This window comes from Coffea arabica, chromosome 10c (genome assembly GCF_036785885.1).
Source record: "Coffea arabica cultivar ET-39 chromosome 10c, Coffea Arabica ET-39 HiFi, whole genome shotgun sequence".
Classification (NCBI taxonomy): Eukaryota; Viridiplantae; Streptophyta; class Magnoliopsida; order Gentianales; family Rubiaceae; genus Coffea; species Coffea arabica.
The window spans coordinates 2,829,647-2,848,691 of NC_092329.1; the positions used below are offsets into that span (position 1 = coordinate 2,829,647).

General features: G+C 37.8%; 2 protein-coding genes across 3 annotated transcripts; one reads left to right on the forward strand and one right to left on the reverse strand.

Moving 5' to 3' along the window:
• Window positions 1-1,141: 1,141 nt before the first annotated feature.
• On the reverse strand, window positions 1,142-11,000 carry LOC113713816 (5'-3' exoribonuclease 3-like). Of its 2 annotated transcripts, XM_027237603.2 has the most exons (24): window positions 10,129-11,000; window positions 9,457-9,559; window positions 9,289-9,365; window positions 9,012-9,203; window positions 8,728-8,847; window positions 8,565-8,627; window positions 8,039-8,188; window positions 7,764-7,928; window positions 7,374-7,451; window positions 7,199-7,285; window positions 6,016-6,366; window positions 5,665-5,760; window positions 5,267-5,362; window positions 4,392-4,462; window positions 3,989-4,117; window positions 3,837-3,913; window positions 3,686-3,726; window positions 3,500-3,574; window positions 3,263-3,420; window positions 2,743-2,847; window positions 2,537-2,612; window positions 2,203-2,282; window positions 1,360-2,087; window positions 1,142-1,249 (listed from the first exon to the last, which is right to left on the reverse strand). In XM_027237603.2, the coding sequence occupies exons 1-23, from the start codon at window positions 10,330-10,332 to the stop codon at window positions 1,364-1,366; spliced, it is 3,318 nt and encodes a 1,105-aa protein (XP_027093404.1). In that variant the 5' UTR covers window positions 10,333-11,000; the 3' UTR covers window positions 1,142-1,249; window positions 1,360-1,363. The 2 variants fall into 2 exon arrangements, with proteins under 2 accessions (XP_027093404.1, XP_027093403.1); XM_027237602.2 differs by having other exon boundaries at window positions 1,142-2,087.
• A 996-nt stretch (window positions 11,001-11,996) lies between these two features.
• Window positions 11,997-17,053, forward strand: LOC113715112 (ATP sulfurylase 2). The gene is made up of 5 exons (XM_027239282.2): window positions 11,997-12,703; window positions 13,984-14,389; window positions 15,437-15,697; window positions 16,378-16,464; window positions 16,593-17,053. Exons 1-5 carry the CDS (start codon window positions 12,147-12,149, stop codon window positions 16,728-16,730), a joined length of 1,449 nt encoding a protein of 482 aa, XP_027095083.1. The 5' UTR covers window positions 11,997-12,146; the 3' UTR covers window positions 16,731-17,053.
• Window positions 17,054-19,045: the final 1,992 nt, after the last annotated feature.

Sequence of the window (19,045 nt, forward strand, 5' to 3'; positions counted from 1 at the left end):
CTTTACAAATCGGACCAATTTTCTTCGGTTCTTGGATTTTCATAGTAAAAGGATGTAGCTATCAGGATGTAAGACCGTCAGCATTTACGTTAATTTTTTTTTTTTTAAAAAAAGAGTAGTATAATTTAATTTCTGGTGTGACGAGGCTTTTTTTTTTTTTCTTCTTTTCAAATCATGTAATCTTAAAGTGGAAATGCAAAAATTCTTTACTTGCGAACTATTGATAATAGTCTAGACAAACAAAACGGCCATCAGAATCAAACAAATCGACTAAGAAAAAGGAAAAATGGAAAGCGGTCCCCCAAATTCCCACCATCCGACCAATATAAGCTGTGACTCCAGTGCACACGCTTGGCTTATTATTGGTTCATCTGAATTCTCCTTTGACTATCTACCCCTCTACACCCACGACACACCAAGAGAGCCACTCATTTAAAGGCCCGCTGGCCACACACCCATCGCGTCGGCCCCTTCATTTTTTGTTTTCCCAAACTTTTTTCGGCTCTTCCCTAATTGTAATCCGTCACGCTCACGACGCCACACGTAGCAAACAAAGGATCACGGTTCAATCCGTCGAGTTACTCAATTAATTTTAGTTCCATCTACCTACTTGTATTAGAAGCTGATTGCAGAGGAGCTAGATTCCATTGTTCCGAGCGTTCCTTTAGAAAGTTGTTCCCGAGAAATAGTAGTGGTATTTGCGATATTTGATCAAACAGGAGCTGCACGGCTCGGTTTATCTTGTGCTACTACCATTCTTATTTCTTACCCCAGTAAGTGGTAACGCGTTGAAAAATTCTATTCCCGTCGTGCCTGGCATAAAAACAAAGCCGGTATCCTCCCATACCATGCTAGTACATGTAACATAGCCAAATGTTTCTGAAAACCCGCGTGAAAAGCGCTCACCCACCCTCCAATTTGACCAGATTTTGTTCAATTAGTAAACATGAAGATCCGCCTCTACTGGCATATGGTATAATATATTGTAATCCAGTGAATTCTTCTATTACTGTGGCCAGTCGTCATGACAATAAAACAACACTTGTAAGTGAAAACGGAGAAATAAAAGTGCAAAGCGCAGAGGGAGAGAGAGAGAGATTTTATCAATTTTACGTGGCACTTCAACCGAAAACAAACCGCATGCAGCCAAAGAATATGAGCACCCCTAATGAATCAATAGGTTACATGGCCTGACGATCCATTTGTTTTCCAAATTCCCCTATTTCACCTTTCGTACCCAGATTCAGATCTACAACATATAAAAGAATAAAATATAACGTCAGGACTATTTTAGGTCTAAAACTTGACTATAATACAACAACAACCATGGTCGCCACCAGGGTGGCAATAAAATAGCACCTCTCTAGCGCGGATGCTCGGAAATTGGTGGTCGCCTGTGAGAACCCCTATCCAGAGCTGAGAATTGGTTGCCTGAATGACGAGGATGTCTATATTCCCTTCCAACATTGGGGTCAACCTGACGGGCCCAACCACCACCCCAGTGATTATAGTTGCCAGCCTCATAAGGTTGAAAGCTTTCGTAACTACCGTAAAATGTAGCACCTGGTGGAAGTGGAGCTCGGCCTACATGCTGAGGATGCATAGGGTACCCAAACCCTCCACTTTGATGTAACCCCGCCTGGTAATATCCATGCTGGGGGTACTCTCTACTTCCATTGACAGGCCTGTCATTCCTCTCATTATGAGAATGTGACCTACTCTGATAAATACGACTTCCATTCACAGACCTGTCACTCCTCTCATTATGAGAATGTGACCTACTCTGATAATTATGAGCAGCAGGGTAAGTATATGGTTGCCTGTAACTATGATCATAGTGACTTCGCACAGAAACCTGAGCAGAATAGCCTGTAGTATACTGCTGCAATGTAGGTTCCTGCCCCTGGTGTCTATCCTTTTGGAAGGGCACGTTAGGTGGACCGTGAGGAAAGTAATGGGTAGGAGGTGGGATGTACATTTGATCATTGAAACCATTCCTATCTGCCTTGACCTGTAAACTATTAGCCACAAGTCGATGTGCAGCCTCTCCAAGCTGTGGACCTGACACTGCACCCGCAGGGTTATGCCTGAAAGTATGGCCAATATCAACAAGAGTTCTTCCAAAAAATGCCAAGTACTATAAATGCCAAGAGTCTGGTTCTCGAAATCCAAAATTAAGTAGAACCAACATGTTCAACATACCTTCCATTTTCAAAAGGTCTCCTCCCAGAATCCTCATGCCAGAGTACAGGCTCAGGTTTCAGATCTCCTATCGCTACAATCTGTAAAAGAAGAGAATTTAGAAACTAAAGTTTGAACCCCAGGCAAAAGTATCTAAGGGTGGGAAAATAAACAGAGAAAAAATGAGAATGGAGGAGTAATTTTGTCATAAGAGAATACTGTGACCATAAGTCAAAAAGTTTTAGAACCTCACTCACAGTCGATGATGTGCTAAAGATTACCAAATGACCATTGGATATTATGGCTCTCCAAAAGATCCAAAGACCTGATTTAAAAGGAAACTGTAAGAGCTTACCCTCTTGGGGAAAATAACCCCAGCCAGTGGCCGAGCAATGTGCTTATGAGCATCTGGAAGTTTATATACAGCACATCTGAAAAAAGTAGACATACTTGGTCAAAGAGAATAGCGAAAACTGCCAGAAAGGGAAAAAAAATCCTATACATCAAATGATAAATTTAGTAAAACCAAACAAAGAACAATAATAGATGCCCTTGACATACATGACTTGATTGTTCATGATATCTTCCATTCCTTCAATAGGTGATCTAAAAATCGGTGGACATGGATCTCCAGCACAAAGGGATATGTAGCCGTTCATCCCACCACTGCACAAAGTTACCCTAATAAAATCAGAACGGTGTCCATGCAGGAGTAAAACTTGTCACTGTAACGGAGACGCCAATTTGGTGGATTGAAAAGGAAGCAAAAGAGGGTACATTGTAGCCATTTCCATTTTGGTACCAAAGCAAAATAGAACCTAAGTGTTACTAAAAGCAGAGATACACCCCAGGAAAGATCAAAAACAAACAAAAAAATGACAAAACTTATATAATGCTGTAGCACAGTTTAAGAACAACTCCCCCCCCCCGGCGCGCGCGCGCGTGCCCAAACAACAAAAATCCAAAAGATAAAAAAAAATTCAGGTAGTGATGGACCAAACAAATGCTCCCACATTAACAGGCAAGTAAAACAGATTTTAAAGCAACAACTCCTGGAATAGAACTTTTCAATAACAGCCACCTGGCTCCCGGATCAAGTGGCTCCTTAACTTCAAGTCGTTCTTTATCCGTAAGCTGCTTACAACGATCATTAAGAGAAAAAATATATGGAGAAAGGCGATGTGATACTGATACAAAAAGCATATCAAACATCACACTGTTTCTCCGAGCTTCTTCTTCCTGCACAGAAGTAACTGATTTAGTAAAGAAAGCAAATGATGTGATTGTTTACTATGTATTAGTAGCAGTCTCAAATTACCGTTAAAGTATGTTCGACTTTTGCAACCTCTGCAAGAAGACGGGCTTCATCAATGAAAGGCAACTTTGCTATTCCCTTCACATTATAAATGATGTCAAAAAGACTAATTCTCAAAATCTGTTGAGTAATTCCTACAACTTCAATGTTAATCTACAAAACATACACGCTAAATAAATTGAAAAGTACCTGCCAAGAAAACCGTTTCCCATTCATGTCCACTTCAAAATCTGATAAATGAAAAGGCTTTTTTCAGATATTTAAGACAAATAAATAGTAATTAAATCCAAAAATATAAAACTTATCAGCTTCAAATTGACTAGAGAGATCTATAACACACCAGCGGGATAAAAATCAATAATTGGTGAGTTCGGATCTGTCATCAATCTCCTGTAATTCTCAGGAAGAGCATGTGCACTGCAGATAAACCTAATTAGAGAACCCTAAAGGCACAATAAGTCCAAAGTAAGTATTGAAGTCATTATATATTACCTAGCAGCAGGGAACACCCCCAACAGCTGATTGAATGGTTTAAAAGGAGATCCTAATTCAAAGGTTATATCCAAGTCTCCAAGATTCTTGAGGTCTGAAGCAAATGGCGCATAATGGTAAGGATAAAACCTGTAACAAAACAGTATTTACCATAAGAATCAGGGATAGGAAAGTATCACATTAAGACAAATTTGCAAACATGAAGACCATGACCGTCAATGCAATAATAACACTAGATTATCACTAAACATGATCCTAAAAGTTGCAAGAGAGTGCACGTGCATTAAATGCATCCATGAATCAAAGGCACAGTAATAAAACATGTGAATCCACAAAGGTGGAACAGAACAATTGATGCAAAAGCAGAAAAGATCCAGTACCAACATGCAACAGAAAAACTTACCACTGCCAGGAACAAACTCCTTCATAGTAATAGTGCATAACCCAACATAGGCCTTCAGTATATCTCATAACCTACAATTGGATAAAAACAACCTCAATTAACTCATCAATCATCAGAATACAGGAACATGCTGCTGAGAGGCCTTGAGAAAATGATGTATGACAGAACCATGCAGAAGAACAGCAGCTCTTGGAAGGATGTACAAGATATTGGGCACATATTAAGCATACACAGATCACCATATTTTCAAGCAAATTACATTTTTCATCAATAAACCTACAATATACAGTGGCAGTTTTAAATCCAAACCCAAAAATTCCAATCAACAGGAGGATTGCAAACATGGCAAACGAAAATAAAAAAACCATCAGAACAAATGGATCCTATTCAAGCGAAGCTGCCACAAATACATGGAAACACCTGTAAAGACACATAAGTATTAAAAATTTACTCTTCCGTATGCCAATAATGGAATAATATGGTGATAAACCATCTAAGCTTCATTTTACCAGAGGCAAAATTATAATGGAAAATGTTCTATTCAATATGAGGTAAAGGCAAGGTGTGGTACCTTTTGTTTTTAAATTTGTCTGAACAACATATAAATGTAGATAGAAAGAAGGGATAGCTAACTAAAATGCCAAAATAGTTATATTTTTCTTGTTCAGGACATTGAAGTAAGAAAAAGTTTCTTCTCTTTCTCTTGCTGAAGGCAAATAATTATCCCTAGACAAAGATAATATCAAAAAATTCGTGCAAACCCAAAACTGAGAACATAATCAACTTTCCTCGTCAGCATTTCATTTCAGTACATAATATGTCACCCAAAGAAAATATGAACACAATATCAACACATTGTATGATTAATAACTTACAACATCTTTCCGTATTTCATCAAGTTCCTCAGGAGTCTTAGCAGAAAACTTATCCTCATAATACCTCTCTTTCCATCCAGGCTGTCCAAGTTTGACCTGTCAACAAACCAAACTCATCTATGAATTAATCAGGAACATATGTAAGCAAAAACTTCAAATATTCATACAAGTGTTTAAAAAATCTTATCAGTCATTGCACATCTCTAGAATAAAATGCCTAACCAGCAGCATCTATAAATCTAGTTATATATTCAACCAAGACATCTATCTAACAAATTTTTACACAAAAGGGAATAAAAACAGGGCCTAAGTTGAGAAACTCTCGCAGATAGCATAAATTCTAATTCTTGAGCAGACAAAAAACTTGGTAAATTGAGAGGCAACCTTTTAGTACAAACCTTGTCTTCTTCGGGAGTCCCTGAACTGAAGGCATCAGATTTTTCACGGAGTGACTCCTTTAATCTCGTTTTTAGTTCTTCTTTGTTTTCATGGACCTAAGAATAAGAAGCAAGGAAAAACACCCATTAATCAATAGAGAATGACAATTTCATAAATTCAAAATCAAATAGGAAAGATTTAACAGGATGTTAATGATGGTTAGAGTCCAGTCATGAGTACCCACAATAAACTACCTAAAGGTGTAAAATCGTTGTAATCAAATGTTAGGGCAGAACTACAAAACCTATTCCTAATCAATGGCTGAATTTTAAAATGGCTTCAAAGTTATATTCCAAAGCCGGAAAACATACGTCAATTTCAAGACTATTCTCAGCTTCAACAATAGCAGCACCAATAGTGGCCCCAGAAGTCGAACGTGCAATTTTTTGAGCCCGGATATGAGTCAGCTTGTCATCAGATTTCCCAGGCTGCTTACACTGAATGTCCAGAACAGCCATACTGGAGGCAGCTTTCCCAAGTTGATCGCGTTTACCAGACGTTGACGACCCAGCCTGCTGATAAGGTGAAGGAGAAGGACCTGAAGCAAGACGAGAACCTGTGAATCGAGCAACTGCAACAAGTGATTCAGGCTGAACATTAGGTTCAGAATCATCTCCTCTTTTAACTTGAGCTTTTTCACGCTTAATTCTTTCAGCTTGTCTCTGGAAATTGGAAGCAAAATGGAAGAAAAAGATCACCAATTTATGTAAATAAATAATCTAAATTAAAAACTCTTTGCAATCAATCAAGCCTCAGAATACATCTGCTCCATTCAATCTGCAGAAAATCGTACTTATTGATGAAGTAGACCAGGTTTAAACAAAGGAAAATCATTTATTTTACCACTGCTCTTATATAAGAAAAATTAAAACTATAAAACTTTTATCCACAATCTGATAAAGAAACAGACTTTCAGTCTAAACTTAGAAGTTAAAACAACCAAGTACAAAGAAAATAAAAATAATGGGAAAAAATCTATCTTCCCAAAAGCTTTGCACACAAGGCAATGCCACTGTCAGGCAATATGTGTGGACCATGCCGATTTCCATTAACTCAGTCATAATAAAGTAGGAGCAAAATTAAAACTATAAAACTTTTATCCACAATCTGATAAAGAAACAGACTTTCAGTCTAAACTTAGAAGTTAAAACAACCAAGTACAAAGAAAATAAAAATAATGGGAAAAAATCTATCTTCCTAAAAGCTTTGCACACAAGGCAATGCCACTGTCAGGCAATATGTGTGGACCATGCCGATTTCCATTAACTCAATCATAATAAAGTAGGAGCACATACAAAATCATGATAAGAAATATTCTCCATTGAGTTTACTAAGCAGCCCAAAAAAAATTTTGACAAAAAAATCTTTTTATTCCAACTTATGTCGAAGGTTAACAAAAACCAACACGTGATTGATTCAATATTGCTGGAAAACAAAAAGGCAATCTTTAAAAAAGCCAATTGAGAAGATATGTGCAAGAATGTAAAAATATACCTGATGAAGCCGAGCTCTTTTCTGAAATATTTTATCCTCATATGATCCCACAGCCTGAATGAAATGCTCCACCCTGCTCAGGTTTGGCTGACAAAAGAAAGAAATTGCAGAATATGAGAAATAACACAGAGGTTGCATCAAATTTACAATAAGCTCGATATTGCCAACTGCATACCTTGCTCGAGTCAGTCAGATACCCACCCATAGCTCTAAATTCCTTCTTATAAACAGCCAGCAATAAGTTAATAGCACCCTGCAAATGTAACAGCATGTGGAAGTCAAGAAAACAATTGCACCAACCCTATTTCTGACCCATTCAAGGAAAGCACAAAGGAGCAGCAATTGATACATTGTACTTGTATAATGTGCCCATTCTTTCTTCTCCCATTACAAATAAAAAATTTAGCATTATATGTGAAGGTATTTCAATTTCAAATTTTGTCAGCTTCTAGCCGATCATAATGCAAGCACATGTAAATGGCTTTCCAAGTCAAAAACTATGGCCTAAAAGGACTTTAGAGCTACAGAGGCAACAATAAATAGATCAAAACATAGTTGAACACACCTCACGGATCTCAAGAGTGGGCATGTGAGGCAAAAAGTCATTGCCAACAAAGAAACACATGAAGATGAAATCATCAACAATCCGTTCAATGTCAATCTCAACTGGAGGATTTGGAATTCTCATTTCATACTCTAAATATTCTCGAAGAGTCCAGACATGAAGAAACTGCAAAAGCCATATAGATAAGTGTTCTTAAGGGGAAAAACTGGCAATAGGAAATAGAATTATAAAGCCACAGCCGAAGTCTAATTACTTTCATGGTAAAAGCAACTAACCTGAAAGGGTTTTTTGGGCGAAACTTCAGCATCTCCTTTCTCATCAAACTCCCCTGACTTTCTCTTGGCCTTTCCTTGACAATCTGCAGCTAAATGACCCATTTGACCACAGAGGAAACATTTATCTTGCTGACCAGGAGTGAAAACCACCTGAAAGTAAATTCACAGGAACCATGTTGATTACTGAACAGCATGAGAAAAATAGAGAACACAGATACATAAACATTATAAACATAAAAATATGGCTCAAAACCATTGAATAAAACATGGTTTCACAATGACTTGAATGCATCTCATCACATCACTAGATAGTATAAGAAGGATAAAGAACACATATACATCACCAGCATAACCATAACGATACGGTTCAAATCCATTTAACAAGACATGAATTCACACTGACTTGAAATGCCTTGGTTCAGATAAATAGAGCTTTTATCAATGTATGGAGAGGTCAAAATCACAATATGATGCAGATAGATCCCCTAAAATACAGTGTAATACCAATAAAAAGCAGAGAACAAACCTCTCTAAGTATTGAAAAATGAACATCATGAGTGGCCAAAGCCAGCATGATCAAATCCGCATCCTGTTTTTTGGGACAATATGAAAACAAGGGTTAAGAAAAACAAAACTAGCAAAAAAGTTTCTGTTATCAAACTCACAGGAGAAAACGGGAGATAGCATACCAAACCATAGAGACAATGGCGCGTATTTGGATCATATCCAGGAAGGTTCCTTTGAAGGCGAATATATGACATGATTTTGTGCTCCCCTTCGCCAGGAACGTTAGCATCAGAAAGAATAACCTTCACAATGCAAATGTATACGGCAATAATATTCAGTAAAGGAAATACTCAAGTCATCAGTAGATCAAGCACAAGTAGATTGAATCAGTGAAGTATAAAACAAAGCAATTTTAGCATAGATGCCTTGAAACAAGTATAATATGACATATTTACATGAAGAATACCTTAATATCTTTCCATCCAGGGTCATTGTTTAATCTCAGATGGATGTAGTACTGCAAAGCAATTGACAGAACAGCCATGAATGGTGTTCCTGGAGTTATGACATTGGAGTCAAAAACTTGCGATTCCTGTTTTGGAGGAAGCTTCCGGCCTTCCCTCTCAAACTCTTGGCGTAGTTTTTCTTCTTCAACTGCCTATAAGAGAAGATCCAACAAGAACAAATATGAATATGTTACATGGGATTTACTTTGTCCCTACACAAGATAAGCAGGTGCATACCGCATCAGCAGCATCTTTGGCTGCTCTAAAACGCCTGGAACGCTGCTGATTCATTTTAGCCCTTGGAGCAACACCATCTGACAACCAGCTCCAGTCAGTAATTAGAATATTAAACCTTTGATAAATTCCAATTAAGAATTACAGACACTTGTCAACCATTTTACCCACCAATAGCCATGTACAAAACTTTTCGAGGCCGCACCATCACAAACAACCTATCTATGTAATCGAATATGCATTGGAACACCTCATCGAAGCTGGTCGGAGAAGGCTGCACAAAGAAACATGTAAAAAACACTTGCCAGAATAATATCACATGGAATATGGACAACAATGAAATACGTCAAAAGTTGAAATGCTCAGTAAGAATTACTTAACAATTTTCCTGCCCAAATAAAAATAAGGTTGGTTTCTTATATAGGTGAGCAAGTGTAGAAAAGATCACGCCACCTATCTTCTCTCTGGTCAGAGACAAAAGAAGTCACGAAACGAGATGTGCATCAACAAAGACAAAGAAACCTTCAACCACCGATGCATCTACGACAAAGTCAACCACCTAAACATTTCTTGTCTAAAAGTCTTCCGTTAGGACGAACCGAACCATTATTATCATTTCTCAAGAGCATCAATGTTAAGTTTGTGTGGAGAATTACACTCCTCAAGCTAGAGAACTAATCAAGAGCTAAGAGCTAGTAGTACTAATTTAACATCTCTAAACCTCCTAGTATCCAAATTTATGAAGTGATAAATACTGCTGCAACCTCACAAACATCGGTGATGATAAAAGAATCAGCAAATTGGTAAAATATAGCTACAGAGATTAGGGGAAAAAGTACGTACTCGGTCCTCGGGGTGAAAACAGGGGTGAATAATCCCGTTCATGTCGAGGTAGAGGTTGTGATATTCGAGGTTGTTAGGGTTTGGCTTGCTGGTGTCCACCGGAATCTTAACTCCCTCGATAACCACCGGCTCCTCCTCTATCACATCCACCACTATCAACGGATACTTCTCCGCTAACCACCGGTAGAACGCCGGAACTCCCATTCTATTGAATTATTACTCAATTCTTCCCCTTATTCTCCTTTTTTAAGTGTGGCTAGAAAATCTCAATCAAACAAGTATTACTCTCATTCATGTACTACACAACAAGTCATGAGAGAAATCAAACAACAAGAACAATTTGAGAAAACTATAAACCTCACCCTGATGCAAAAAAAAGGAAAAAAAATCGAATATTAAAATTGAAATAATTAATTACTATAAGATTGGGAAACTGAAGAGAGGAGATCAGCCGGGAAAGGTTTAAACAGTGAAATAGAATATGCGGACACGAAAGCGGGATTCTGATTTCGTAATGAAGCAGAGCAGGTTAGGACTTAGGGCACGGAGGTGAATTTAGTAGACGATAATGCCCCTAAACGAATAGGCTGGGTATGCTTGAGAAAGATGGGATTCCGGATGGTGATAGAGGGTATCCTTGTACTAAAAATAGTATAGGATGGGTAACCCGGAAACGGAACTGAGCCGGGTCTGGTTTTGTATTGCTGGTGGGATTTGGTAGCTTGTGGTTTGCGAAGGGTGATGAGTGTTGGCGTCACGCCGACTATTGTCTCGCTAGTCCCAGCTAATCGCGGCTGCCGCCATCCTTAGGATGATATCTATTTTTTCCAAAGATACTACCATGCTAATACTAGGAGGGAGGAGGATTGATCAACAATTCAACATAAACCTCTGCCTCTTTTTAATGGAAGAGGGGCAGGAACAGTTGCATCCGCAGTTCACCGTCAAGATTTGATCAAAAAAATTTATACGATTCAGATTTTATCATGTATCTCGATTTTAACAATATATGTGGAATTCATAAAATTTTATTGTAAAATTATACGTTGTTGAAAGTAAGTTACACTATGTGCAAATAAAGTTATGCCGTGTACAAAATGCATGTAACTGGCTGCCCCTGGTCAACCGTTCCTGCCGCTGGTCCCTTTTTAATACTACTAGTACTCCTTCTTAAAAAAAAAAAATTTACTACTAGTACTTTTTTTGTTATGTGTTACTTGTAATTTGTTTTCCCTGCAAGTAATGATATGTACTATTCGATTTTTAAACTTATTTTTCAATCCGGTTACCGGTAATAATATTAACCATGCATTAGGCTCTTTTACAAGTTTTCATTAGTATTAAATTTTTAACTCACTTACATCCAATCTAACAGTATTTACCTTTTACCGATATATTGGATCTGATTAATACTAACAAAAATCTCCAATAACTTTCACAACTTCAACTTGAATTATTATTGTTTTGATTGTTTTGAGAAGTCACCACTAACTTTTAGTTTAGCTGCTAGTAACCAAATCTGGTACTTTTTACAACTCACTAATACGTTGCAAATAAATAATTCTGAATCTTCACAACAAAAAAAAAAACTAATACTAGATTTTCCTTTTTTCTTCTTTCTTGGCGCTAAAAGGTTAGGAGCAAAGGAGCTAGATTAGACAAATGTAATTTCCAAGCTATTCCATCATCTGGCCCAAAATATTCCAGTAAAAGATGGCGGCCGGCCCATATTCGAAAAAAAAAATTTTAAAAAAAATAAAAATAACGTATGAAAAACGAAAACCCACCACCATGCAGGCGAAAGCAAACTCGAACTTGTGGCCATCTTTACAGTTGACAGCATCTGCCTAAAATCCTCTTTTCCACAGCCCCCACGAAAAAGATGTCCACCAATTCTGCAGCCTCCCAATTTTGGATCCATTTATTGCACTTCCTCGACTCCAGCAACACCACCAACCCATTCCTATTCCCATTTCCAAGAAAAACCAAAGGGACAACTTTCATTCCCAAAAGCTGACATGTCTTTCACCATTAAGCTACAGCTCACCACCGCAACACACGCATATTGCAATGCAACATTCAAGAAAAATTCGTACTTTTCCAATTTTCAATCAAAACCAATCTACCACAGTAACCCTTTAATCCAAGTACTATCTTTTCAAGAAAAGATGAGTTCTTTACCCTTTTCGTCACCAAAAGGCAATGGTACAATCAAGAGTTCGTTGATTGATCCAGATGGGGGCTCATTGGTGGATCTTGTGGTGCCTGAGAGCCAAAGGGCTGCTAAGATTTCAGAGGCTGAGTCAATGCCAAAGGTGAAACTCACAAAAATTGATCTCGAGTGGGTTCACGTGATTAGTGAAGGTTGGGCTAGTCCACTCCGGGGGTTTATGAGAGAAAATGAGTATTTGCAGAGCTTGCATTTCAATTGCTTAAGATTGAAAGATGGGTCCGTGGTTAACATGTCCCTTCCTATTGTATTGGCAATTGATGATGAGACAAAGGAAAAGATTGGGGGGTCGACTGATGTTGCACTGACTGGGCCTAATGATGCTTTGGTTGGCATTCTTAGAAGGTTTGCATCTTTGCCCGAATTAAGTAAAACCTTTTAGTACTTGCTTTTCTTCTTTGTTGATCATAGCCTAGTCGTTTCATTTTCTGGTTCTCATGATTTTTCATGGTTAATTTTCCTGGGTTTGTTCTTTGGATATGATCTGAATGGTGATGCTTTTGAAATTGAACATGAGCGCGTAAAAAGGCCACCAGATTGCATTTAGCCTGAGGTTGCTCTGGTCTTCTGTCTTTTTGGTCTGTTTCTAAACCCACTTCCCCCAAACTGAGGGGATTGGTTGTTGATTGTTGTTGGCTCCGTGATTCACATATATTCGTATTGACATTGCTTAGGACGTACGTCATAAACTAATAGGCCAGTTGAAGAGTTTATGTTTGCAGTCTCTCTGGCTTGAAGCCTGTTCAATTGTTGTACAATGCTGATAAAACATTGTCCAGGTTCTAAGGAATAATCAGTGCAAATACATTGCAATCTCACTGACTGTAATGTGAAAAGGAAAATTGGTGTATGTCTATTGTTTGCTTCCACCAACTTTGACTAGAGCATTTGTTGGGTTAAATGTCACATTTATAAAGTTGATATTTTGAAAGCGTTTAGGGCATGATGTATCAGACGTTGTCTATAGAAGATGGCAGAGATATAGAAAAGGTTTTTATGCTTAACTATGAATAGCATGAATAAGTTAAAATTGGTTGCTTTTCTGAATTCATTCTTTCAGTTGTAGATAGAAGACTAGCAGAAACAGATCCACCACTGCTTAACTTATCTTCATTGATATCATCCACTTGTTTTTGGGTATTTCAGTTTCTGGCGGATGTAGTTTCACACATTCAGCCAATGTTACTTGATAAATTAGCTGATTTAAGCACTCCAACATTTTATCAACTATATAGAGAAACTTGTTTAAAATTTTAAATGCTCTTCAATATTGTGGAATGCTAGGTTAACTACTTAGCAAGAATCCTAAGCACTGCTAATTATATGAAGTGTGTGATTAAATTTGATCTATTAAAGTCGGTGACAGTAATAATGTAAAATTAGAATCTCTTTGTTGCATAAGCACGTGTTAGGGTCAATTTTGGTGGATTATAGCACAGGAAAATGCTCCACGTTCACCTCTATCATGTTTTTCTGGAGACTTGTATATGTTGGTCCATATCATTTCTCCATTAGTTGAGTGAGTGAATCTCTTATTAGTTTATGTACATATTTGGCTCTTTATTTCGGACTTTCATTTCGTTTGGTATCACGATATCATGATGGTACAAGATTTGCTGTTGCAGGATTGAAATATACAAGCATCATAAAGAAGAGAGAATTGCCAGAACATGGGGAACTATTGCTCCAGGATTACCTTATGTTGAGGAGGTAATTACTTCAGCTGGGAATTGGCTTGTTGGTGGAGATCTGGAAGTGTTAGAGCCTATCATATATAATGATGGTCTTGATCGCTACAGGCTATCCCCCCAACAACTACGCAAAGAATTTGATCACCGTCAGGCAGATGCAGTTTTTGCTTTTCAGCTGAGGAATCCTGTGCATAATGGCCATGCTTTGCTAATGAATGATACTCGCAGGAGACTTCTGGCAATGGGGTATAAAAATCCAATTCTTTTGCTTCATCCTTTGGGAGGTTTCACAAAGGCTGATGATGTGCCATTGGATGTTCGAATGGAACAGCATAGCAAGGTTAATTGTGCTAGTTTCTTTTATCTTCTTTGTCTCCTCAAGGACCATGCCTAAATTGTGTGCCTTATAAGTTTGTCACAGACCTTACATTCTGCCTAATTGGCCTTCTTTAACAATACCCAATTGTTTTAACACTTTTGCCTGACATCTCACCTGCCATAACATTTTTCACCTTGGAATCCCATATAAAAAATAGCAATTTATACCACCTATAAATTGAAAAACATACTTGTAAGAATTTAATATAAGGAGGCCCTGCATTTCAACTTGCATTCGCTGTGGTAAGGAGGCCCTGCATTTCAACTTGCATTCGCTGTGGTGTGAACAGTTATCTCCCAAAGAGAAGTGCTCTAACATCGGATGCAAACTTTTTTTCCCCTTATTCTGTTTTTTTTTGTTTGGACGCTTTATTTGGTTACTCAGGACATGGGCAATTGTGTCTACCATGTTAGCAGTTTTTAGTGAAATGAACATTTGAATGTGTCTTGAACTTCAGTGATCCTCGACTTGGATCAAGCCATTTTTTCCCAGAAATTTGTAGTCCCTCCGTTCCATCATTTTCATTTGTCTACAAAACACCTAACTTTGTGAGATAACAGGTTATGATTACATTTCTTCAACTAACATTAGTTTTGACTTCTTCATGTGACCTATGAAATAGGTCTTCATAGAAGAAAAGTTTTCCTCCTTTTTTCGACTTTCTAAACTGGGATCTTTAAGGACATTTAGAAAAGAAAGGAGGGTTCTAGAAATTTTAGAGAGCGAATCAGTTTAGGCTAGTGAACCATGAGTACACGTGATATGGCAGCCTGCTTTAGAGAGACGGAGTACAAGGTGATGTTATAGCTCTTTTAGGTACTTTGTTGGACAGCATTACAATTACTAGGTTGCTTCTTTAGTTACAAATCGAATTTCTTCTTATTGTCCATCTTAAGCTACCCTACTGGTTTGAGACTTTTATATTTTAGTGTAGTGAAACAAATACTTCCTTTTGTAAATCTGACAGCAATTCTGAGTTCAACTCATCTATTTATTCCTCCTCGGCAGGTCCTTGAAGATGGAGTTCTTGATCCTGCGACAACTGTAGTGGCCATATTCCCCTCCCCTATGCATTATGCTGGACCAACTGAAGTACAATGGCATGCAAAGGCACGCATAAATGCTGGTGCCAACTTTTACATTGTCGGACGTGATCCAGCTGGTATGGGGCACCCAACAGAAAAGAGAGACTTGTATGATCCTGATCATGGGAAGAAAGTTCTAAGCATGGCCCCTGGTCTGGAAAAATTGAACATTTTGCCATTCAGAGTATGTGCACTTATTATCCTTTTCTATTGATTTTTGGTCCAAGATCATCTGCATTATTATGTTAATCATTCAATAGCAGTGACCTCAGGTCATTCCTCTGATAATCATTTGCATTTGTTAGCTTGTAATACTCTTGGCAAACTCACATTGTGTTGGTAACACTTCAGTCCTTATCATGGAGGAGTGATGTTAAAGCTTCTTTTGGATGGTCTGTGACTTTTTCTGTTTGTATGGAACAGAAAAAGCTTTGAACTTATTCTTCCATTAGTTTGTTCAGTTATCAGATCAATTCAACGCTTTAGGAAGCTATAATCCAGTTTCAGACAGCGTTTTAAGGCTACCGCATATACCCTTTTGGCATAGTCCAATTTATTTATCATGCTTTTAGCAGTTTGTCTTTTCCTGGGCCAATTTATTTTTCAAGCTTTTAGCAGTTTGTTTTTTTCCTGGAAAAAAGTTATGGACAGCATTATGTTGTGTGCCATCTATGACAGACTTAAAATGTCAAGGCATTTTTTCTTTTCAGCAACAAGATTATGTTTCTCTGTCCAATTCTTATGCATGCAGGGATTCCCGTGTTCGTAAATTTTCCTTTATACTGCTGATGGTTACTATCTGGATTTGCTCACATCAAATGTTCCTTATATGTAATACTTAATTATACATTTCTTGCATTTCAGGTGGCAGCATATGATACTGTAGAAAGACGGATGGCCTTTTTTGACCCATCACGTGCTAAAGATTTTCTTTTCATCTCTGGAACCAAGGTGAACATTAACAGTGTTACGCTGCTTTTTCACAGGAGCAACTTGAAAAAAACAGCATAACTCTCTTAGCCGATTAGTTTTTGAAATTGATTAATTTCTGAAACTTGATTTAATGTACAATTTGACAGATGCGGGCTTATGCCAGAAACGGAGAGAATCCTCCTGATGGATTCATGTGTCCTGGAGGGTGGGAGGTCTTGGTCAAGTACTACAAGAGCCTCCAAGCTCAGGAGGCTGATGAAAAGCCGACAGTGCTGTCTGCTTAAATTAGTTTTATTGGAAATAGTAGCAACGCGTGGTAACATTGAAGTTTTCTGGATGACCATTCAAACCTAGAGGCAGTATCCAATTGCGGATTGAAAACGAAGATTGAGCAATTTATACATCAGTGGCTTGCGCTCCTTTTCTTTGGAGTTTGACATCAGCTAATGTTTAGTTATTTCCTTTAGTTGGCCTAAAATGCAGGGATTTATGTCTATTGGTAATTGATTTGATATTAAAAGAGTTTTAGCTAATTACTCTCTCTCCTTTTAATGGAGATGCTGTGTAATATTTCACTAGTTAATGATAAAGCTTAGCATCGGATCGACGCAGGGGCTGTGCGAGGTACTGTTCGTAAGCTCCTTCGAGCATCAAAAGAGAAAAAAGAAAAGTGTAAGTAAGAGTCGAGTCAAAGTGATGACAATCAATTCTTCCACCTGTTTTGACTTCATCACTTTAAACAGGCTTTCACGCTGTTGGAGATTGGTAGTGTAAGTTGCTATGACAAATTAAAAATGGCTTTGTTTCCAACCTTTACATATTCTTGCTGCTGCATTTTGCTGTATCTGCAGTTGAAAATTTGGAGGTTCTTTAAATTGGCACGGTTTTTGCAACTGTGACAAAAGGTGCATCTGATGATCCAATGCTAGAACTAAGTGCCTGAGCAGTGATTTTCGATTTGAAAGGCTATTGTGTTACATGGGCTGGACTGCGACTCTGGTGTGGCATGGCATCTACTCAGGGGTACCATTCATTATATCAAAGATCCAGGAGTCGTGGCTGATAGAACGATGGAATCCCAAAAGATAAAAAAAGATACGAGTAGAAATTTCAATCCGGTTGAAACTGTAACTCTGCATTGCATGCGAGTTGTAAGTGCACTATTTTGTAATGAAATAAGTGCAAGTTTAGTTAGGAGTTGGGACTTTGAAATGAGTTCTACTTATAAAAAAGGAATAGGCGAAAAAAAAAACACATTGGTCCTGAAAGATCTCAGGACACAGTAGTAAGCTGGATTCGGGGGTGGTGTCTCCAGGACATGCTAGGCAAAGAAACGTACAACAGCTGATGAGATTGAGATTGATGGGGAAAAACTATGCAGGAGTTGGATGACAGAGTAACTTTACATGGATTTGATTTGATGGCCACATGGAGCGTGATTTCCAGTACTGTTAAACCACAATCTTCCGAATTAACCAGTGCAAAATGTAAAATGAGAAACATTTCAGATTACTGGCCATGATTTTTGCCTATAACTTTCTCAAATTATTTCCTCAAGTGTTCAGGTATTCGTATTTCTAAGTTGCCATCGCTTCTTGATCTTCTAAGCACTTGATATGGAGATGGGTAGCATTCTAGCTTTTCACCTGCCCCCAGATGTTCGGAACAATTCTCCTTTCTTTCCCTCTTCCTTCCCAAACCTTAGTATTATTGCTCCAACCATGCTGCCCAAGGACATCCCGTCATTCGTTTGTGTGCAGGAGCTCCGGATCAAGCTTTCATGGGCAATCCGGCGGCGCCTGCTCACAATCCAATAATTGGTGTTAATCTGGGCCCAAATAAATTGTTCATCAAGCATAGCCTAAGTAACTATTTCCTCAGTCCCATCTCATTTCATTGAAGTGTCATATTTGAGATGTGTCAAAATATTGGTGTTCGGAGAAAAATTAGAGCGCTTTTTAATATGTCCTTTCAATATAGTTTCTTTCTTTTAATCATATATTTATGTTGTCATTTAATTTTAAAATTTGAATTTGTAAAGATAAAATTGAAAAAAATTATATAAATATTATAATCAAATTACTCTTTTTAAAAAGTTAAATTGAATTCTTGAAACACTGAAAATAAATTGAGACTGAGAGAGTATATAATTTCAATAAGACTGACAAGACAGATTGATGAATTCTTGGTCGTTTGCAAGTACTTCTAAACCATCATGGAGTCTGGAGACATGGACAACAACTCACGAGACTGTACCCACAAAAACAAAAAAAGAAAAGAAAAGCTCACGAGATTGGTTAAAGAGATGACAAACCTTATAGTTTCACATGATCAAATTCTTATCCTGTACTCTAAAATTACACAGACCTGGACTATGATAGATCTATGCATCAAAAGTCTTACTCCTACATACTCTTACAAAATTTTGTACTACCATTGAAAAAATGTGCAGAGTTCCAAGAAAGCATGATCCGCCATGCAGTGGCTCTATCTGCATGAGAAATTTTCCCATTTCTGTATGGCGATGAAATTGGAGAGTTGGCATGTACGAAAGAACTATGATTATGATTGGTTTCTCACACATCATTAAACACTAGGC